The sequence below is a fragment of the Danio rerio genome, chromosome 20 (assembly GCF_052040795.2).
Source record: "Danio rerio strain M-AB ecotype USA chromosome 20, GRCz13ab, whole genome shotgun sequence".
NCBI lineage: Eukaryota > Metazoa > Chordata > Actinopteri > Cypriniformes > Danionidae > Danio > Danio rerio.
In genome coordinates this window covers 4,242,772-4,266,276 of record NC_141040.1, presented here as the reverse complement: position 1 = coordinate 4,266,276, position 23,505 = coordinate 4,242,772, and the positions used below count along the sequence as shown (strand labels likewise).

At 38.6% G+C, this 23,505-nt stretch overlaps 2 protein-coding genes across 4 annotated transcripts; one reads left to right on the top strand and one right to left on the bottom strand.

Annotated features, from left to right (window-relative positions):
* The first annotated feature begins 2,417 nt into the window (after positions 1–2,417).
* Positions 2,418–13,033, top strand: clec11a (C-type lectin domain containing 11A). 3 transcript variants are annotated; one of them, XR_015518086.1, is made up of 4 exons: positions 2,418–2,673; positions 5,245–5,356; positions 5,753–8,163; positions 8,410–9,862. XR_015518086.1 is itself a non-coding variant. In XM_087298016.1 (4 exons), the coding sequence occupies exons 1-4, from the start codon at positions 2,554–2,556 to the stop codon at positions 9,776–9,778; spliced, it is 822 nt and encodes a 273-aa protein (XP_087154142.1). In that variant the 5' UTR covers positions 2,418–2,553; the 3' UTR covers positions 9,779–13,033. The 3 variants fall into 3 exon arrangements, 2 of the variants coding, with proteins under 2 accessions (XP_087154142.1, XP_087154143.1); XM_087298016.1 differs by having other exon boundaries at positions 5,753–5,944; positions 9,381–13,033; XM_087298017.1 differs by having other exon boundaries at positions 2,418–4,641; positions 4,769–5,356; positions 5,753–5,944; positions 9,381–13,033.
* Positions 11,480–23,103, bottom strand: selenol (selenoprotein L). Its single transcript, NM_001190382.3, is given in 9 exon segments — positions 11,480–12,859; positions 14,529–14,666; positions 16,434–16,556; positions 18,595–18,709; positions 21,433–21,560; positions 21,890–21,935; positions 22,218–22,271; positions 22,395–22,473; positions 22,997–23,103. Coding segments are annotated over 9 exon segments (909 nt in total). The 5' UTR covers positions 23,097–23,103; the 3' UTR covers positions 11,480–12,733.
* Between the last annotated feature and the right edge of the window lie 402 nt (positions 23,104–23,505).

Genomic DNA, 23,505 nt, shown 5'->3' with positions numbered 1-23,505 from the left:
TATTCGTAATATCTAGCGCTCCAGTTCCTGACTGGGAACTTGTATATCTGAATCTTTTTTAATGAGTTTAAATCAATGTAAAACAGAACCAACAACAGCATGAGATGTCATTTTGATGTTGTTTTTTGTGCTATAAATCAAGTTGACTTATCATGTTCTTCTTTTAGTCCAAAAATCGACATTGAAAATTAGGCTTTGTCAGATTTGGTCCAAATTTAGCCCAAAAACAACATCAAAAATTGGCCTTTATTTAGTCTATCGGATTTGCTCCAGATTTAGCCCAAAAACACAATGTTGAAAAATAATCTTGCTTGGATCTGTTGGATTTGCTTCAACTTTAGCTCAAAAAAGTGACATAAAACTAGTTTTTGTTTGGTTTGTCAAATTTGCTCTAGATTTAGCCCAAAAAACATCGAAAATTGGTTTTTGTTTTGTCTGTTGAATTTGCTCCAGATTTAGCCCAAAAACACAATGTTGGAAAAGGATCATGCCTGGATCTGTTGGATTTGCTTCAGCTTTAGTGCACAAAAAGTGACATAAAACTAGTTTTTGTTTGGTCTGTTGAATTTGTTCTAGATTTAGCCCAAAAAAACAACGTCAAAAATCAGTGTTCGTTTGGTCGATCAGATTTTCTCCAGATTTAGCCCGAAAAAAAAAAACTATGTAGAAAAATGTTCTTTGTTTGGTTAGAAAACAACACTAAAAATGGTTCTTTGTTTGGTTTGTCAGATTTAGCTCAAATAACAACATCGAAAATTGGTCTTTGTTTAAACTATTGGATTTGCTCCAGATTTAGCCCAAAAACACAATGTTGAAACAATGATCTTGCTTGGATCTGTTGGATTTGCTTCAGCTTTAGTGCAAAAAAGTGACATAAAAACTAGTTTTTGTTTGGTCTGTTGAATTTGCTCTAGGTCTAGCCCAAAAAACAATGCTGAAAATTGGTCTTCGTTTGGTCGATCAGATTTTCTCCAGATTTAGCTTCTCCAAAAAATAAACAATGTTGAAAATGTTCTTTGATTGGTCAGAAATAGACACTAAAAATGGTTCTTTGTTTGGTCTGTCGGATTTGGTCCAAATTTAGCCCAAATAACAACATTGAAAATTAGATAGAAAATTGATTGAAAAAGACATAGAAAATGGGTCTTCATTTAATCTTTTGGATTTGTTCCAGATTCATTACAAAAAAACAAAACAAATACATTGAAAAAAGGTCTTTGGCTGCCTTTATACCCCAAAAACAATGTTGAAAATTGATATTTGTTTGGTCTGTTGTATTTGCTTCAGATTTAGCCCCCCAAAAAATGATGCTGAAAATTAGTGTTTGTTTGATCTGTCAGATTTGCTCCACATTTAGCCCGAAAAACAACGTTGAAAATTCATTTAATCTTTGGGATTTGTTTCAGATTTATCCCAAAAAAAAACAAAGTTAAAAATTGGTCTTTGCTTGGTCTGTCGGATCTGCTCCAGATTTACTTTCCGTCAAGTGGTTCCAAACCTATGAGTTTCCTTATTTTAGAAGATAATTTGAAGAAAGCTGAAAACCACTGCCTTCAACCGTAGGAAAAACCAATACTATGGAAGTCAACGGTTATTGGTTTCTAGCTTTTCTCAAAATGTTTTCTATTGCGTTCAACAAAAACTAAGAACGCATAAAGGATGAGTACATTTGTGACCAAAATAAAATTTTTGGGTGAACTTTGCCTTTAATAAAAGTTTAATTCTGTAAAACCGAAAACATTTCAACTGCCTTAAAAAGTAATAGACATGCATGCTTTTTTACAGCGTTGTTGTTCGGTAGATATGTCAGTTGTTTATCTGTTTCTGGGTCCATTCCTTGTACTGCTAAAAGTCTAGACACGGTCATCTGGGAGAGATTTGCTTAGTTAGACTTTGTTATGTAATAAAGTGGATTCTTTCTTTTGGGCAGAAGTCCATTCTGACATCCTAGCTCCCTTCCAAATGTCTCCTCCAGAGGAAGTAAGAACGAAAAAAAGGAGAAGAAGTGTCCCGTTTTAGAGGACGAGAATTCGAAATTCCTTCCATGTGTGGAGACACAACTCAGCTTGTAATGAAACGTTCATCATTTTTCCTGTCACTCGGCCACCGCTGACTTCTACGGAACAACATGTTCCCAGCGGGGACAAACTTCACAGTTCTAATGAATGTGTTTGTAAGAAAGTTGAATCTCGGGCCAGAGAATGAAATGTTTATGTAAGAGGAAGAAAGAGCTGTGTCAGTAAAACTCTCAAAGAATGGAAGTGGGTGGGTAGAAAAAAAAAACAATCTGCGTTAAGGACGAAACAGCTGAAAGAATCTGTTTTAGACAAGGTGAAAGGAGGAGAAAAAGTGTCCCGACAGCTGCAGAGAGGGAGGGAGGAGGCTAAAACAAAACAGAGCTGTACAGAGGTGAACCCAAGAGAAGAGGGAAAGCAATGTGAAAGGAGGAGAGACGGCTGCTCTTGAGTCAGAGTCATTATCTCGATACTAATAGAGAGAGCGCTGGCTGGAAAGACGAAAGGGATTTATGAAGTAAAGTGATTTGAAGTGGAGATGACTCTAACAAAGATTCTGGCTGCTGTTTTGGGCTTCTGCGCTCTTTCCTCCTGCGACTCTGCAGACAACACCACTAGACCACCGGCCACCATCATCACAACAGCTGATCTCTCTCAGGTTAAGACTTTGCATTTGCTTGATGAAAAATTTGTCATTTTTCTTTCTTTCTTTGTTTCAGAATGACAGTCTTTTAAAATACGATCATATAATGAATGATTTCCATTGATGGATTCAGGTTGGAGGTCTGGTGACTAGTGAAAACAACCATGATGCTTATGAAATGGGACTGTTTGAAGTTTGTTGGAGGCATTTAAATCCATTGTACTTCCCATATTATAGTTTAGTCATGGATTTTGACTCTTTCTACCATGATTTCTGTTTGTGGCAAAACTTTATTTTGCACCTGGTACCTTAAGTACTTGGTTAACCAGTGTGATGCATCTGTATTACATTGGAGATCAAATTTAAATGACGATTTATAAACACTTGATTATTGTGATTCACAATTTAAACTATTTTAGTTGAGGCAATACCAACAGTGGTTTACCAAAAAAAAAAGCAAGGCACTTCAACAAAAACCCTTTGTTTTGCAGTGATCTTTAAGGAACAGTCTTGTTTGTGGTATGAAGAAAGATTAAAAACTAAAATCTTATATCGCAAAAGTAAAATAAGAGGTAGGACATATAGAAACTCTTGTTTTGAATGACATCAGAATATAGATCATCTTTAGTCTCCAACAGCACTTAACTAGTCTTTTGCAGCATATAACTAGTCTTTAAGTAGACATCACTAGTCCCTACAGAACTTAACTAGTCTCTCACATCATATAACTAGTCTTTAAGTGGACATCACTAGTCTCTGACAGAACTTAACTAGTCTCCCACAGCATATAACTAGTCTTTAAGTGGACATCACTAGTCTCTGACAGAACTTAACTAGTCTCTCATAGCATATAACTAGTCTCTAAGTGGACATCACTAGTTTCCAACAGGTATATGCCATACCTATTCTTTAGGTGGACTCACTAGTCTCCGACAGCACTTAACTAGTCTCTAACTGGACATAACTAGTCACCAACAATGCTTAACTTGTCTCTCACAACAAATAACTAGTCTCTAAATGGACATCACTGGTCCCTGACAGCACATAACTAGTGTGTCACAGCATATAACTAGTCTCTAACTGGACATCACTAGTCTCTGACAGCACTTAACTAGTCTCTCACAGCATATAACTGGTGTCTAAGTGGACATCACTAGTCTCCGACAGCACTTAACTTGTCTCTCACAGCATATAACTAGTCTCTAACTGGACATCACTAGTGTCTGACAGAACTTACCTAGTCTCTCACAGCATATAACTAGTCTCTAAGTGGACATCACTAGTCTCCAACAGCACTTAACTAGTCTCTCACAGCATATAACCAGTCTCTAAATGGACATCACTAGTCTCCAATAGCACTTAACTTGTCTCTCACATCATATAACTAGTCTCTAAGTGCACATCACTAGTGTCTGACAGAACTCAACTAGTCTCTCACAGCATATAACTAGTCTCTTAGTGGACAGCCAAGTGCTGTATCTAAGTGAACAGCCCTAACTAGTCTCTCACAGCAAGTAAATAGTCTCTAAGTGGACATCCCTAGTCTTCGACAGTACTTAACTAGTCTCTTACGGCATATAAGTAGTATCTAAGTGGACATCACTAGTCTCCAACAGCACTTAACTTGTCTCTCACAGCATCTAACTGGTGTCTAAGTGGACATCACTAGTCCCCAACAGCACTCAACTAGTCTCTCACAGCATATAACTGGTGTCTAAGTGGACATCACTAGTCTCCAACAGCCCTTAACTCGTCTCTCACAGCATATAAGTAGTGTCTAAGTGGACATAACTAGTCTTTGACAGTACTTAACTAGTCTCCCACGGCATATAACTAGTCTCTAACTGGACATATTTGGTCTTCGACAGCACTTAACTAGTCTCTCACGCCATATAACTAGTCTCTAACTGGATATATTTAGTCTTCGACAGTACTTAACTAGTCTCTCACACCATATAACTAGTCTCTAACTGGACATATTTAGTCTTCGACAGCACTTAACTAGTCTCTCACGCCATATAACTAGTCTCTAACTGGACATATTTAGTCTTCGACAGCACTTAACTAGTCTCTCACGCCATATAACTAGTCTCTAACTGGACATATTTAGTCTTCGACAGCACTTACCTAGTCTCCCACAGCATATACTTAATATCTAAGGGGACATCACTAGTCCCCAACAGCACTTAACTTGGTTCTCACAGCATATAACTAGTCTCCAGCAGCAACAAGTCTCTTACCGGACATCACTAGTTTATATTAGTCTCTCGGATAAAGAAGTTACCTCAACATTTAGGAAAAGTTGAGTTTTCTAATTCCGATGTTGACACTAGGTAAAGGTAATGCACTGCTCTGCCAATGTCTGGAAACATCTGTAAGTATGTCAATAATATAATACGCAATATACTGTAAAATCTGCAGCTGCCCAAAATTGGCAAGCTGACCCTTACTTTTGGCACATAGCATAGACTCTTCCAGACTGTCAGCTGGGGCAATATAAGGGTGATTTTGGCATAGAGTATTGTTCATCTTAAAAGGTGTAGGTCAGAGCTTTTGATGTGGACTTGTGGTCATTTCATTCCACAGGCAAGAGAATTCAATGAGGGGATTGTCAGAGGACGAGGCGACACTCCGGACATCTTAGAACCTGAACCCACCACTGCTGTCTCGGACATGGAGAGCACATACAACTACATCTGTATGTTCGCATGCTACTTCTTTTACTTGCGTGCCAGAAAAGCAAGCCAAAACCAATACCACAGAATGTAAATATGCAAATATCCTAGCTGCAATAACACCCCATGTCTCGACTTGCACAAATAAAGGTGTTTTATGTGTGACCTCACAAGAAGGCTTGCTATTAGGGTAATGTTTAATAGTCTGGGCATGCACATTACATAATGCAACTTGAGAATGTTATTTTGATGAATTCTGTCAGTCAATCACCCCGCCTTCAAAATGACATGGTCATTTCGTGGTCAATATATACATAGAGCATTATGACCATATCATGATATGAGTGTTTTTGGTCATATCACACAGCCCTAACTTTGAAAGACTTGATTGATAATTGTCTATGTCTACATTTGTTCAGTGTCTAGACTGGCAGCGATGGATCAGGCCATCCACAGGCTTAACGTGGGACAATACACTTTAGACATTAAAGTGACACAGCTGCTGGAAAAAGTGTCGCGCCTAGACAATAGACTGGGTGATACTGAGGACGCCATTCAGCAAGTCTCGTCCTACTGCAAGGACAATCGCAAGGAGATTGGACGCCTAGAGGGTCAGTGGGTTCTCTTCTGTCTTTATGGGTGTAAAGTGGGGAATTTTAGTCAATTATAGGCAATCTGTAAATACACCAGGCACCAAACTTTGACATTTTAGTCAAGCAGGACTTTTTATCAGTGTTCCAATAGCTATGTTTCTATCCAAAGATGCTAATTAGGGCATATTCACACTATGTACAGTTGCCTTGAACCGGACCAAAGTACGCTTGTTGCCCCTCCCGTCTCCCCCGACGGCCAGCACTCACATTAAGCCTGGTTTATACTTCTGCGTCAAGTGACCGGCGTAACCAACGGCGCAAGCAACGCCCGTAGCTGTGCATTTATACTTCTGCGCGCTGTCTCTGTTGGTCTGCATTACACTTCAGAAACGCTAGTTGGCAGTGAGGTGTTAATGTTCCTCTGTGTCAAGTTTCTTCGCTGCTGTTTTGTTTTTCCTGAACACTTCCTGGATGTACAACTGGCTCAAACTCGCTCATTTTGAGGGAATCGGCGGACGTGCAGCAACTAACTATGAGGTAAACACAAAACAAAACTTTCCATCCGGAGCTCCTTCACGGGACTCCACACTTGTAAACAATCGCTCCATTGGGCTCGCGCCCAGCTCGCACAATTCACGCGGCTTTCAGTCCAGGCCAGACTTGTCAGCGCTACCAAGCTGACCAATCACAGAGCTTGCGCTACGCGTCGTTGCGACGTGTAGTTACATTCTTTGAGAGGTGCACGTCAGTGACCCCGACGGCCAAGGCGAAGGGCTATGCGTCAACGCTGTAGCATACGCGTGTGTTTGACGCAGAAGTATAAATCAGTCTCCACATTCCGCCCTAGGCACCCTCACGTCATCGATGATGTGCTGTTCAGTAAGCGCTTTCGCTCAGCAGCACAGTGGAGATTTCTTTAGTTATATCGGTTTAGTGGTTTGGGATGCAGTGACATGCAGTCCAATATTTCGCCGAACAGATCAGCCACTTTTGATGCACATAAACAACCATAAAGTCCTCGTGCTGCAGGAATTAGGAGGTTTGCTGAAGGTGCAGCTTTAATAAACTATGACAGTTTGCGTTGATTGAACAGTAAGAATGATTAATAAATCCATATGAAGTCACGTCTCGCTTTCAGTTTCAGGCTCAGGCGCGTTTTGCACTCACACACAAGCGTAACACGCCTGAGCCCAAGTGAACCGCGCAACAGGCACACCTCTTCCAACCGGGCCACGGCCGCAAGTGAACTGTGCCTGGGCCCAATTCAGAGCACTCACATGATCCGGAAAACAGGCCTGGGCACAGTTTGGATAGCATAGTGTGAGCACTCCCTTAAACTGATGCACAAAACTGTAATATCTCAGTTTAAAGATAAAAGTTTAAAGATCTAATTATCAGTTTCCATCTAATGAGTCAAAGAGAACAAAATCGTCACTTTCTAATTAACTGGGGCCAAATATCAAAAAGAAAACTGTAATAGGAGAAGCCACTATTAGTCTGAATTTCTTGTGCCTCAGAAGACAAAACCGACACTCAATCAACACATGTTGACTTTTGGAAGCGTGAGACATGCTTTGGGAGCACAGATTACTTTAGCTAAGGGATTTTAGAATGACCAAAACATTTCAGATGTTTTGGAAACTGGTCAGACCACTGGTTTGCCTTTTAATGCCATTCCCTCTAGCCCATCATTCGTTGCCATTTTATCAAGCGTTTTGTTTTTATCGAATAGTCAAAAATTTGCATAAAATAGGTAAGGGCTAACATGGCTAATCACAAAGTAAAGCAATTACAGTCATTTAGTGAATTATAAAACAACTCTAAAGTCAAAGCAAAATCACTGGTCAATAGGAGAATGTCATGTAACTTTCTACCAAATCATAACCCTTGCCTAAGTTCCTAGTTGTAACCTATACCCACAAAACATCCAGTTCAGAATTTGGCCTCCATTCCTTTACCTGACCTCAGGCCTTCATCCCATGATAATTCAAAAAACAATCTCCAATCTGAAATATTTCCATCTCTCACCTTGACCATTTAGGCTAGGGGTCACCAATCTCAGTCTTGGAGGGCCTTGCAGAGTTTTGCTCCAACATGCCTAAACATACCCGCATGGAAGTTTCAATTTTACCTTCCAAGACCTTGATTAGCTTGTTCGAGTGTGTTGATTTCGGTTGACAATATTGTGCTTCCATTGACAAAAACAGAAAAATTCGCCCTTTATGTCTAAACCAGGGGTCACAATCTCGGTCCTGCAGGGTTTAGCTCCAACTTGCTTCAACACACCTGCCTGGATGTTTCAAGTATACCTAGTAAGACCTTGATTAGCTTGTTCAGGTGTGTTTGATTAGGGTTGGAGCTAAAATCTGCAGGACACCTGCCCTCCAGGAACAAGTTTGGTGACCACTGGTCTAAACTTTAAATCTACAATTGAACTCCCAACTCTTAACTTAAATTAGGGGTGTTCCAAATTGTTTCTGGAGGGCCACTGTCCTTTAGGGTTGAGCAATTAAACACCAACTAATCAAGGCCTTTAGACTCACTATACAATTTAAGGCAAGTGTGTTGGAGCTGGTTGAGGCTAAAGACCCCCCTGACCTAAAGACTGAAGTTCAATCCTGCTCTTGGAGGACCACTGTAATAGTTCACAACTCGCATTTACTCTAAGGAATTGCGGCCAGAACTGGCGAATGCTTAACAAACTCTTTAGCAGAGATAAAGCAGCAGTCCCTCACAAATCTCACAAACTTAAAACTACAACATACAAGATGCTTCTCCATTGCCAGGGTGAAAGATTGTCTTTAACCGTGCCACTCCAGGCCAGTCAGCAGAGACAGTTTCATTTGTCATGGTGGTGCCAATAACGAAGCTCATTGGAATGTAATACAAATGCGCTAGCTGTTGCCTTGGTAATGGCATTAGGCCACAACTGCCCACAAAGCGGCTGTTTCCACCAGTTCCTAGCCTTACCTTTTCCCACCAACTCCAATCTTTCCATTGTAAAAGATCTAACCACCAATCTCCAAGTCAAGTTTCTGTCCTTTAACACTTCCATTACTTTCAGACCAAACTCCGGTTCCAAATTTCCTACCTTAAAAACGAATTCAAATCCTTTGCCTGTCAAAATCTCAACTCTCACCTAAACTCTAAGTCTCTATTTCCACACATTTTCCTAAATACTTCCTAATCCAGATAGCTAAACTATGTTATGGCAGACATGCTGCCAATGCTGGTTCTGATGTTTTAAAAGGGACTTACTTGGGAAGTATTTACCAGACTTGACGTAAAATCAGATCTGATCGGGTATTAGCTATGTTCCAGGATGGGAAAGGTTTTTAGTCCAGGAATAAATACTACTTGAGGACATCAAACTACTCCACTTAACACTCATAAACCTTTGTAAGTTCTACTTGACACTAAATGTGAAAATGATTTAACAATTTATGTCTTCCAGGCTGCCAGAAAGGCCGTAAAATAGGTTACAAATGCGTTCTGGCATACCGCGTGTACGAGACCTACGCAGATGCGTCCAAGAAATGTCAGGAGCGTGGAGGACGCATGGCCATGCCACGAGACCGCAAAGAGCAGGAAGCTCTGGCTGAATATGTGAAATCTGTATTCCATGGAAACTGGCCTGTGTGGCTTGGGATAAACGATGAGCGCTCTGAAGGCCTCTACCTGTTCGAGGACACGACACGCGTCACTTACTTCCAATGGAGGAAGCACTTCCTATCAAGCCAGCCAGATGGCGGGAAACGAGAGAACTGTGTAGCCATGTCCTCAGATGATGGAGACTGGTGGGACACTTACTGTGAAAGACGCATGTATTATCTGTGTGAGTTTGATGTCTGATAAAGTCCCACGTGGCACATCTGACTTAAAATTTTGATTTACTTTCAGCTATAAAGACCAGCTATTTACTGCCTCCCCACTGAAGCCAAATGCAATTCTATGAGTTTAAACATCTTCATTCTCAGCTAGTCTTGTCGGCTTAGTCCCTTTATTAATCCGGGGTCGCCACAGCGGAATGAACCACCAACTTATCCAGCATGTTTTTACTCAGCGGATGCCCTTCCAGCCGCAACCCATCTCTGGGAAACATCCACACACACACTCATACACTAGACAATTTAGCCTACCCAATTCACCTGTACCACATGTCTTTGGACTGTGGGGGAAACCAGAGCACCCAGAGGAAACCCACGCGAAGGCAGGGAGAACATGCAAACTCCACACAGAAACACCAACTGAGCCGAGGTTCGAACCAACGACCCAGCGACCTTCTTGCTGTGAGGCGACAGCACTACCTACTGCGCCACTGCCTTGCCAAAATGTTATATATGTTCATTTATTTTTTACTTTCAGTTAGCATTTCCCTTATAGAAAAAAAATGAGGTTTAAATCTTAAATCACACGTGAAACACCCACAAAACACGATTTTGGAACATTTTCATGTGGAAAGAAGTGACGACATGATCATAGTCCTTTTTTCCCCCATACTCAAGCGTTCCAACACCACATGTTTCATGTGGGTATCACATGTGTTTCATGTAATTTTCATTTACGTGAAGCTCATCTGATGCCTGTGGTTTTTCTCTAAGGCTTGGTTAACAAGCTAAAAATGTAGCCTACTAGTTCAACACAGCACTTTTGATTTGATCCCGAACATATTGTTCTAAACTGCGAGTTTTGCAGGTGAATGTCAGTACTTTTCAGAGAGATCGGACAACAGAGTATATATATAATGCATTTATTTTCTAAACGTGTGTGCACTTAAACAGTGCATTAGCCTATTGACCTTATTCTAAAATGCAGAAGTGCGCCTGTTTTCGTGATTGTCTTCCGTTTCAGTTGCCTATGGGAGAAATGTCAAGGAATAATAAAAGGCAAAAAACGGTCAAACTACTTCCTCTACAAACAAATGTTTGCATGACTATACAGACCAAGTAGAATAATATAACAAGGAAATATAAGTTTGCAACATCAAACAGCAAAACGAGCAGTTTTTAATGTCTAAAAATGAATGGAAGTGAATGAGACTGGAAGTCTCGTGCCAAAAAGATTCAAATGGCAGCGCCCGCTCGTCTGTGGAGAATAAGGTCAATAGATGGCTGTAAAAGTATATAGTAGGAATTATGATGGTAATGGCCTGGTGTTGACCCCTAATAGAGAAGAGAATAAACTGAAGTCAGTAATGGGATCTTAATAGCTATTATCGGGCAATACTTTATTTGTACAAAGATCTGCAATTGATGGACCTATGATATTATTCTGAAACACTTAGCGTTACATATTTTTGATGTTTATTAGTCGTTTTATTCCAACAGTGGTCTACACTAGCCTTGCTTCTTGCTTTAAATTAGTGAGACTTTAGAAATTAGTTTAATTATTTGTTCTTCTAAAACATTCTTTAGAATCATTACTTGTTGTTTCAACTCTGTGAAGCATTTGATTTCAAGGCTTAAATCAGTTAGCTAGGGATACAGTATCTGACATCAAGTAGTTTATTCAATTACTTAAATTATCAAAGAAATTACAACCATTTTTTAAAATCAGTTAGATATTTTATTTCCCTTTGCAAACATTTACCCTTCGTTGTACATAGTAAGCAGCTTAACAAGATTATTTCATCTTTTAAATCCCTCATTAGTATTTAACATTGTTATTGATTAATGTGTATTATAAAGGTCAGTCAGATCTGTAACTCAACAGATAAAAAGCTGTGATGACCTGAGGGTGTAAATTCCCATCAGAAAAGACTCTTCGTAAATATAAGAATTCGAGTCAAATCTTCATCCATGCAACCTCAGGGGGAGCTGTTTATCTGTGGAGCCAACTTACAGTATAGCACACATTTAACTCCTAACATCAGTGACAGTCTCATTTCATAGCTCTAATTTCTTGTTAAAGGGTGCACCCTGACCTGATGCAGAAAAGAACGCAAAAGTCATATTAACTATTTTTTCTGCATACAAAAGTGTTCTTGGAGCTTCAAGAGATTTCTACACATAATAGTTTTAATAACAAATTTCTAATAACTGATTTATTGTATCATTGCCATGATGACAGTAAATAATATTTTTCAGGACACTTCTATACTGCTTAAAGTGACATTTAAAGGCTTAACTAGGTTAATTAGGTTAACTAGGCAGGTTAGGGTAATTAGGCAAGTTATTGTATAATGATGGTTTGTTCTGTAGACTATCAAAAAATATAGCTTAAAGGGGCTAATAATTTTGACCTTAAAATAGTGTTTAAGAAATTAAGAACTGCTTTTATTTTAGCCGAAATAAAACAAATAAGACTTTCTCCAGAAGAAAAAATATTATCAGACATGCTGTGAAAATTTCCTTGCTCTGTTAAACATCATTTGGGAAATGTAAAAATCATTTGGTTCAATTGCATTTTTAAGACCTCTGAAATGTGGATTCAAGACTTTAAGGATCCGTGGACACTGTAACATTAACAAGCAACGCTTTGGATTTTAATGATGCATTGGTAAACATAGAACTATACTTTGTTTAATTAATGCTTTACAAGATTACTCATGATTAGTTAACTGCATTAACTAATATTAAGTAATGGACCATTATTCTAAAGTGTTATTTGTAAAAAAATTTGTATTGGAGTACTATTCCACTTCAATTTGAGCGTCTGGAATCTCTACTTTATTTTGGCCATCTATGTAGCATAGTAAATAAAAGAAAACACGAATGAATATAAGTTTTCAGGAAATGGACCTTCTTATCTTAATGGCAAGCAAGCAAGAAAAGCATGGGAAGTCCTTTTTCTTTTCTCCAGAACTTATTAATGCGCATAGTGAGCAGAGACGGTGGCCAGAATCTGAGTAGCGGATGGTCTGTCCACAGGGCTTTTACACCGGTAGGAAAATATCACTTTACCATCCTGCTCCAGCACAAAATCGCCACCCATCTGAGAGAGAGACAGAGACAGAGAGAGCGTTTAATCCATTTTCAAGAGCACTAGACCTTTTTTTTTGGTTCTCTCACTGAGTATTATGCAATATTTGGCGCTCCTTTTTATGTATTTGGCACATTCCATGAATAGACTGACTGTATTAAAACATTTTCTTCTTTATTTGACAAAGAGTCAGTGAAATTTCTTTTATTGTCCAACAGAATAATGCATCAGCGGTTTTATTTCATGCTGAGTTTGGAATTTCTATGTCTATATCAAGATGTATCAGCCCTGATTTACTGATTTAAAATTATTAGCTCTTCTTTTTTCAATTATTTCCCAAGTGCTTTTCGTTTTCAACATTATTTTAAACTTACTTTATGATGCCAGTGCATAATATTTTAATTTAAAGGACACAAGTAATCAGCTTAAAGTGCGATTTAAAGGGTTAATTAGGTTCATTTATTTAGATTAAGTTAATTACTGATTTGACAATAGTGGTTTGTTCTGTAGCTAATCAAAAAAAATTATCTTCATTCATTCATTCATTCATTTTCTTGTCGGGTTAGTACCTTTATTAATCCGGGGTCGCCACAACGGAATGAACCCCCAACTTATCCAGCAAGTTTTTACGCAGCGGATGCCCTTCCAGCCGCAACCCATCTCTGGAAAGCATCCACACACACATTCACACACACTCATACACTACGGACAATTTAGCCTACCCAATTCACCTGTACCGCATGTCTTTGGACTGTGGGGGAAACTCGGAGGAAACCCACGCGAAGGCAGGGAGAACATGCAAACTCCACACAGAAACGCCAACTGAGCCGAGGTTTGAACCAGCGACCTTCTTGCTGTGAGGCGACAGCACCACCTACTGCGCCACTGCCTCGCCCAAAATTATCTTAAGGTGGCTAATAATATAGGGTATAGCAGTTTTAAAATGTTTTTTTTATTTTTATTTAAGCCTGAATTAAATAAAAATATAATAGGAAAACCCTGTTAAGATATCCGGTAACACTTTAGAATAACTATCTGTTATAACTAGTTAATAGGTCATTAATAAACTGTTAGTTAATGGGTTATAAATGACTTGTTAAATAGTAGTTAATAGTTTGTTAATTATTTCTAACTGTGCCTTATAGAAAGCCAATAGATAACTTACAAGCTGTTAGTTAACAAGTTAAAAATGACTTTTATAAATACTTTAATGATTTATAACTATACCTAATAAATTGGTAATAGATCATGAACAAGCTGTTTGTAAATTACTAAAGACTTTAAGTATCAGTCACAGATACAGGGACACTGGAGCACTTTAAAGCCGTGAAGATCAGTCGATTTATTAGGGGATCGCTCATATGTCAGCTTATAGACAAACCAGCTGATCTTTGCAGCTTTAAAATGCTCCCTGTATCTGTGGTTACACTCAGTAAACAGTGGTGAGTTTGGTGAACTGATGACCTTCATGGCCAATCACAGTCATTTCTGTTGAGCATATGAACACTGACAAATTAGTGATGTTTAAAAATGCACTCAACAGCGCTTAAACGTTAGCGGGAAATAGACGTTTTTACAATTTCAGCATTGAATATTTTGATTGGTACTGAATTCAAGTATCTTGACAACCCTAGTCCCAAGTCAGTGCTTAATACTTTAAATAAAATGTTTCGAACGTCACCTGAAAAAGATCCTCGATGAACTGAGGCGGCATTTCGGGTAACGTCCGGTTCATGGCCATAATCTCAGAGTAGTGGAACATCAGCTTAAACTTCATGACTTTGCTCATGGATGAACCCAGACCGAACATTTTGTACACCTGTTCAGACATTGAACAAACATATCATTAGTACAGAAGTACTAATAAAACCCAGGAGGATTAAACAAAACCGTTTGTTGTCTCGATTTTAATGGATTGTGGTCATGTTGATCTGCTTCGTTCTCTCCTTTAATTGAGTTCAATTGTGGGTAAGCTGTAACACTTCATTTCCTTGTTAGGAAAAAAAATACAAGAAATCACAAACATGAATGAAGTGTTTTTCCCACAACTTTACTGGATGTAAACTGTGGTCATGTTTTTCTGCTTTTGTTTCCTCTTTTAATTTAGTTAAACCATGACTAAGCTCTACTACTACTTTCTTTTGATTTCAATAACAGGAGGAGAATAGAAATGATTAAGCAAATTTGTTTGTTACTAAAATTAGTTAAGTGTTTGACAAGATCTAGAATTATTAGCCCTTCTGAATTATTCATTCATTCATTTTCTTGTCGGCTTAGTCCCTTTATTAATCCGGGGTCGCGCGGAGTGAACCGCCAACTTATCCAGTAAGTTTTTACACAGCGGATGCCCGTCCAGCCGCAACCCATCTCTGGGAAACATCCACACACACATTCACACACACTCATACACTACGGACAATTTAGCCTACCCAATTCAGCTGTACCGCATGTCTTTGGACTCTAGGGGAAACCGGAGCACCCGGAGGAAACCCACGCGAAGGCCGAGGTTCGAACCAGCGACCCAGCGACCTTCTTGCTGTGAAGCGACAGCACTACCTACTGCGCCACTGCCTCACCCTTCCTCCTGAATTATTAGCCCCCTATATATCTGACAGTACATAATATTTGACCAGATATTTTTCAAGACACTAGTATTCTAGTATTCAAATAATTATATGGTTTAAAGTGTTTTTTTTATTAAATTATTGCTGAAATAAAACAAATAACACTTTCTCCAGAAGAAAAACTATTATAGGAAACACTGTGAAAAATCGCTTGCTCTGTTAAACATCATTTGGGAAATATAAAAAAAATAATAATTAAAAAAAATCAATAATTTTGACTTCAACTATGGATACAGTATACATTACAGTGTTGCCAACTTAGGGACTTTGTCACTAGATCCAACCTGATAGAGCTTGAGAGGTACTGCAAAAAGGAATGGCCAGAAATTCCCAAAGACAGATGTACCGAGCTTGTGGCGTCACATTCAAAAAGACTTGAGGCTGTAATCGCTGCCAAAGGAGCATCAACGAAATATTGAGCAAAGGCTGAGAATACTGATGTACATTATTTTTTCAGCTATTTTATTATTTAAAAAATTTGCAACAATTTCCAAAAAATCTTTTTTCACATTGTCATTATTAACACATTTTGCAGAATAACTCTAGTTTACATTTACATCAATTGCTCATGATTGAGAAAGAATGAATTGAGTTTGAAAGTTATGATGTATGAAATATGGTGTCATTACATGCTTTGTTACAAAAAAATCCCATATTTAACATTTCTTAAGTGTTCATCTTTTAAATAAAACTAATAGGCTCCGTTTGACTCAAATGTAAAGAATTAAGGGATTAATTTCTACTGTTTCTATAGTTTTTAATCAGTACTGAGTCAAGTAATTAAAGTACTTTTCAGACAAAGTAATTAGAAAAGTCATTTAAATTCAACTTGAATTAGTAATTAAATACTTTTTTTGAAGTAATTTACCCAACACTTTACACAAGTATGAGAGCTTACTATTAAGCCAGGAAAGGGCTAGATTAGGACTACATTATACTTTTGCACTCTTGAAAGTTCTCACCGTTCTCTCTGGATCCAACAACATGTCAAATTCAAAGCCTGTCTGCTCGAGCCAGAAAGTGGCCCCTTCAAGAGAGCCATACGAGACCACCAACACCCGCAGTGACTGAGCTTCCAGAAGCATCTGTGTGAGAAAAGAAAACAACAATACTGATGATTTAAAATACCAACACATTCTCACTCCTGACTCATCACACTTCGTTATCTTTTTCAGCATCGTTTTTACGGCAAGCAAGGTCCTCCAATGCTTTTGGTGGGTTGCATTATGCAACGCATTGTATTATGCAACCCATATTTCATCCCGAAAAATAATTAATTAATTAACAGATAGGGGCGAAGCAGTGGCGCAGTAGGTAGTGCTGTCGCCTCACAGCAAGAAGGTCGCTGGTTCGAACCTCGGCTCAGATGACGTTTCTGTGTGGAGTTTGTATGTTCTCCCTGCGTTCGCGTGGGTTTCCTCCGGGTGCTCCGGTTTCCCCCACAGTCCAAAGACATGCAGTACAGGTGAATTGGGTAGGCTAAATTGTCCGTAGTGTATGAGTGTGTGTGTGTGTGCATGTTTCCCAGAGATGGGTTGTGGCTGGAAGGGCATCCGCTGCGTAAAAACTTGCTGGATAAGTTGGCGGTTCATTCCGCTTTGGCGACCCCGGATTAATAAAAGGACTAAGCCGACAAGAAAATGAATGAATAATTAACAGATTTATTTTGGAGCATCTAACCCAAAATCTACATGCTTCTGAACAACACAAATAAGCAGCAGGCAAATAAGAGAAGTCACGGGTGTTTATTGCATAAACAACCATATAAAAGTGATACAAACTAGTCGTGTTGCATGCCAAGGCCTGTGCATAGAGTCATATGATGGAGTAAATTATGACAAAGAAAATTATGAAGTTTCAATCAAAGAAAATGACCCTGCTATCGCTAAATGATGTCCACCGATTTACAGATGCAATTGATCTTGAGACACAGAGGCAGCCTATAGAATTTGACAACCGAAGCTGATGTAAGCATCAATTCCTTCCAGAAATAACTTACTTGGAAATATTTACATATTTTCAATAAACTGCAGGTGTAGTTGTATCTGCCTGCTATATCCTGTGTTTTTTATTGACAATTCAATTCAATTCAGCTTTATTTGTATAGCGCTTTTACAATGTAGATTGTGTCAAAGCAGCTTCACATAAATGGTCATAGTAACTGGAACAGTGTGGTTCAGTAACTGGAACAGTGTAGTTCAGTTTTTAGTGTTTAAGTTCAGTTCAGTTTAGCTCAGTTCAGTGTGATTTAATCATTACTGAGAGTTCAAACACTGAAGAGCCAATTCATCGATGCGTAGCTCTACCAATCCTGAACCATGCGAGGCAGTGGCGACAGCGGAGAGGGAAAAAAAACTTCACCTGATGGGAGTGAAGAAAAAAAAACCTTGAGAGAACCAGACTCAGTTGGGCACGACCATTTTAATTTCTCCGCTGGCCAAAAGTCTAGTGCAGAACTAATGGATTGAGATTGGGTTTAATGTTAGGTGCTTGTAAATATGTTCATGGCATAATGCAAGTGTAGCGAGTGGGACGAGGCCGAGAGCTGTGGAAATGGAGCGAGGCAGAGAGCCTAACTGTGCGTTCACACCGAAGGCAGCGAGAACATCAAAGGTCGCCTTGGCGACAACGCTGTTTGCTTTCAGCTTAGCGTCAAAATTCGCTACATTGATCTCGTATTTAAACGGGCCATTAAAGCATATCAGTTACATTCCTGCATAAAATGTGCTTTCTTCTGTTGAACACACACGAAAAAGCGATAGTTTGAAGAATGCTGCAAAGCAGCAGCCATTGACTTCCATAGTATTTTTATATTCCACAATATTTTTAGTTACATCAATTAATGCCAATGGCAGTTCTTGTCCAACTTCCTTCAGAACATCTTGTTTTATGGCCAACGGATGAAAGAAACTCATAGAAGTGTGACTAAACGGGAAATTTTCATTTTTGAATAAACTATTCTCCTAATGCTGGCTTGCACTATACAAGCGCAGCACACTATTTTCCCTTGCAAAGTCCACAGCTGGATCAACAATCGTTGGAAAGCTGCTTTCCAAGCAAGTGTCCGCCTGCAGAAAGGGCTGAGCTCTGCAGTGTTTCTCCTTTACTGGCAGCTGATCTTACCTTGCTGTTCTTCAGCTCAGTCAGGTGGTCCCGTCATGGCAATCATCCGAAATGCCTGAGCAGCACAAGCAGGAGATTCTCCCCTTTCCCTAAATACTGACCCAGAGACACATTCCTGCAACAGGACAACACAATCACAGCAATCATTATGGTTAGCTTGTCATTTCAGGTAACGAGTGTAAAAGCAAAAACACACAAGAGGTTGAAATGAATTTGGAGTTTTGCATGATTTAGAGGACCTTCTTAAAATGTCTTATTTTAGTTATTTTTTCTTGGGTGCAAAACTTTTCAACTTTTAAGCAAAGATTTAAAATCCACAAATAGTGACAGCAGAATCAAGAGCAAATTAAAAGGGCACAATAAAAAGTGTGATAACCCAGCTAGCAAATTTCATGTGGCTCAAATTCGGCCCACACCAGACACTTACATCTGGCCCACGTACCGCATAGGATTATGGCACTTGGGCGGTCCGCTCCTGTTTGCCAGATCTGGGCCACAATTAAGCCATACCAACATCACATATCAGCCAGAATTTAACCAAATGAACCAGAACTGACCCTATTGTGGGCCACAGTTTGCTTTTATTCTGGCCCAGATCTGGCTCACAACAGACACTTACATCTGGACCACATACTGAATGAAATGATGGCTCTACGGCGGTCCGCTCATGTTTGCCAGATCTGGGCCACAATTAAGCCATACCAATATCACATTTCAGCTAGAATTTAACCAAATAAACCAGAACTGACCCTATTCTGGGCCACAGTTTGCTTTTATTCTGGCCCAGATCTGGCCTACACCTTACACTCGCTGGGTGTGGCAAAGTACAAAAATCCCAGCATGTTATTACGTTACTTCTAATAATAGATTAAACATTGGTCAACATCAGTGAATTATATTATTTCATCACAGGTTGTGCCTCACTTCATTATGTTGGCTTGAGAAAGCCAACATACTGTTATACTACTCTGTCCTTGAAAACAAACGTATCTCCTCCTAGGCCGTTCATGCCACAAGGCCCAAATGTGGTCAAAATGTGCCTTCTGCATTCAAGATTGTTGCTATATCTCCTCATGCCTATAAGACTTATCGTTTTTTTAATAAAAAATGTTTAATATAAAATTTTTATAACCCGGGCATGTAAAAAAATTATACAAGCCCCAAATTGGGCCAAAAGCTGTATTTAGATGCGTTAGATTTTGTTGCTATATCTTTAAGGTTTATCAGACTTATAGTTTTTCAATAAATAATTTTTAAGCATTATTTTTCTTAAAATATGGCAAGCCATTTTTTACTTAAACTCCATATTTTTTACTGATATGCCATTTTTGCATGTATCACTTTCACACTTCTTAAGCATTGTATTTTCAAAAAAATACGGCAAGCCATTTTTACATAATGTTCATTCCCTTAGTCCCTTTATTAATCAGGGGTCGCCACAACGGAATGAACCGCCAACTTATCCAGCATTTGTTTTACACAACGAATGCCTTTCCAGCCGCACCCCAAGACCAGGAATACATAGCAACCATTTAAAAATAGCAATATCTCTACATCAGAACATCGTAGGGACCTGGGCATTGGCTTGTTTGACTCATGCTAGCAAATGGGACTTCCTGTGTACTATGCATGGTAACAATGATAATGGAAGCCAAGTGCTAATAACGATTAGCTACATGCTATGAATGATTATCTAAATGCAATAACATATGTTAGAAATGCCTACTAAGTATTAGCATTTAATCAAACATGTACACGAGCATTGCCATTAAGCAACTGCTTAGCAACCACCTAACAATGCCATAAACGTTTTAGCAACTGCCTAGCAACGACTTAGCAATCGCTGCCGTGCTTCCTGCCAACTGCCATTCCCAGTCCTAGCGTAGTCACGTTGGCTTTCTCAAGCCAACATCAAAGTTTATCAATGAACTTTAGGTTCTAGATTTATTTATTTTCCATTTATCTACCCATATCAAACACACCTGAACCAATTAATTAGGACCTAAACACCACGTGATAATTACAGGCAGGTGTGTTTGATATGGGTTGCAACTGAAATCTGCAGGAAGGCAGCTCTCCGGGAACAGGGTTGGCCACCCCTGATCTAGTAGGAGCTTGATTAGCTGCTTCAGGTGTGTTTGATTAGGGTTGGAGCTAAACTCTCCAGGACACCGGCCAACCAGGACCGAGTTTGGGCACCGCTGCTCTATACAGAGTCGACTTTTATCCTTTTGATTAGTATCACTTCTTTTGGGTTGTGCAATTTAATTAACAGAATTTTCGCAAAGTATGCTGTACACTGTAAACTTGCAGACTTTTTTGGTCACATCCATAACGCATGTTTATTTTCCTCATTGAAAATATAAAAAAATGTTTACAGATGTATATATTCCTGCTCCCACAACTCTGTGGCTAGTAGTTTTGATAAATATAAACAGATGTTTCGATATAATGTCAGCATATACTTCCTCTGTCAATTTATGCTGAGATTTTACTGCAAACGTCACATCCATAATGCTGGAATTGCTCAATAATGTCTTCAAAGTGATTTTTAACAAACCAAGGAAATTTTCACAGTATTTCCTACAAAACAAAAAACACAGCCTTATTTCTTATAGTTTCTCTAGAATAAAATCAGTTTTTAATACAAAAAAAAATATTATGTTATTTGCCTCCTTAAGAAATATTTACTGTATATTTTTGGCCGGTGAGTGTGTATTTTCTAAAGAAAAAAATAGTTTAGGCTAAACCCTTTGAGATGTACCATCTCGTTTTCTCAATCACATAATAATAACAAAAACACAATATAATAATAATCATATCATATGCTTGTCTCACTCTTTGGTTTGGACGTGTAAAAAGCGCATATCTGAGCTGAGCGTCTGAGCTGCAGGATGCTGGGAAAGAACCGTGTCGCTCATTTGCATCTGGACATCCAAACGTTTCAAAAAACGGTCCCACTCCACCTGTCAATCAGATAAATATTCATTCAGCACAACATAATCAAGACCACAGACTGCAAAAGATATGGACGTAGCATCTGTGATGTCACCCATAGGTTTCTGAAGAACCCAAAAGAAGCTACCAGTAGGCGTGGCCAACCGTTACTAATTTTTTTTTACACATGTCATTGCACCAACTGGAGCATACCAAACAAGAGCAAAGAGGCGGAGCGTGAGCAGAGCTAAAGACGCCTGCTGGCATTTTGAGACTCTTACTTAATTAAAAAAAAGACATCCTCATATCTCTGTATCAGTCATATTAAACAATAAAAAAAAATAATAACATTACTTACTTCCAACTGCAGTAAACCTTCAACACTTTCTCGGACCTCTGCATTTCTGTTCAATTGAAAACGAGTTAAAATTAGATATACTACAATGCACACAAGTCAATAAGACAATTGGAAATGAATGAATTTATACAATATAATGAATAGAATTTATATAATATTATTCTGTTAATTACATATAAGTACGTATAAAAGTATTTAATTCATTGACTGATACTTATTGAATCATGACAGTTGTCTGAGACATCGGTTCAGACATTTGACCACCTAATGTGTGAATAAACAACCAATCAAAATCAAGTATTCCAGGGGATGTTATTTCCATACTTACTGAAAGAAGCGTTCCCATAAACTTTCTGCCTCCTTCTGGTTTTTCACACCCAGACTGAAAGAAAACAATCATATCATGGAAAGGAGTTAAAATTTTGTATGTATGTGTTTGTGTGTGAACGAACGAACGAAAGCAAACAAACATGAATTACTTGGCACCGTTTAAAATAATACACACCTGTTACAGAACTTTGCCCCTGCTGACATCAGGCCAAGTAAAGGAAGAACTTTCCCATTAACTTCTTGTAAAGTACATCCTAAATAACAACATTAACAAATACAATTTGTCATTGTAAAAGTGAATTATATATGTACAGTTTAAGTCAGAATTGTTAGCCCCCCTTTTGTTTTTTATATATATATTTCCTAAATGATGTTTAATAGAGCAAGGAAATTGTCACAGTATGTCTCATAATATTTTTTTTTTCTTCTGGAGAAAATCTTATTGGTTTTACTTCGTCTAGTGAATAAAAGCAGTTTTAATTTAACACCGTTTTAAGGTCAAAATTATTAGCCCCTTTAAGCTATAGGTTTTTTCGATAGTCTACAGAACAAACCATCATTAATAACTTGCCTAATTACCCTAACCAGCCTAGTTAACCTTATTAACATAGTTAGGCCTTCAAATGACACTTTAAGCTGTATAGAAGTGTCTTGAAAAATATCTAGTAAATATTACTTTACTCTCTCACTGACTGTAAACACAGGTGCGCGCAGTAGCTAACGTACAAACATGCTTACAGTAACTAACAGGAAAGAAGCTAAAATGTTTTAAGATACCATTCGCAGTGTCTTTCTCCACATATTCCAGCGATGTTCTACCAAATATAGTGAGTTCTTTTAGAGCGCCCACGAGTGTGCTTTCGTCTACTTCAGCCATGACACAAACACTGCAGTCCACTTGACATTTAGCAGATCATGCGAGTGCGGAATCACAGAAACTAAACGCTGATTGGTTGATCCGTCACCAGCGCTGAGAAAAGTAGCAGACCACACATGCCATTGTTGTGCCGTTTTACAGCGGTGTTAGAATCATAGGTCTGCATAATAACGCTGAAAAAGTAATGAAAAATATTATTGATAATAAAATACACTAACTTGAATATACACAGTTACAAGGTTTAAACATTTTTTTGTTATTGTTACTAGTAGTATGGCCTACTAAAAACCAGTGGCGCCCCCAGAAAATTTTCTTAGGGGTGGCCAGAAGAGGCCGCACCAAATCTTGGGGTGGCAAAAAAATCTGAATTCAGTTTAATGTTATATTTGTGTTTTTGGTAAATGTAATA

What these genes read in the sequence shown, in the direction of transcription:
- clec11a (XM_087298016.1), top strand. Translation starts at nt 2,554, where the DNA reads ATGACTCTAACAAAGATTCTGGCTGCTGTTTTGGGCTTCTGCGCTCTT. An exon ending in GAGCACATACAACTACATCT is followed by an intron (nt 5,357 to 5,752) that starts GTATGTTCGCAT and finishes ACATTTGTTCAG; the next exon opens with TGTCTAGACTGGCAGCGATG. An exon ending in GGAGATTGGACGCCTAGAGG is followed by an intron (nt 5,945 to 9,380) that starts GTCAGTGGGTTC and finishes TATGTCTTCCAG; the next exon opens with GCTGCCAGAAAGGCCGTAAA.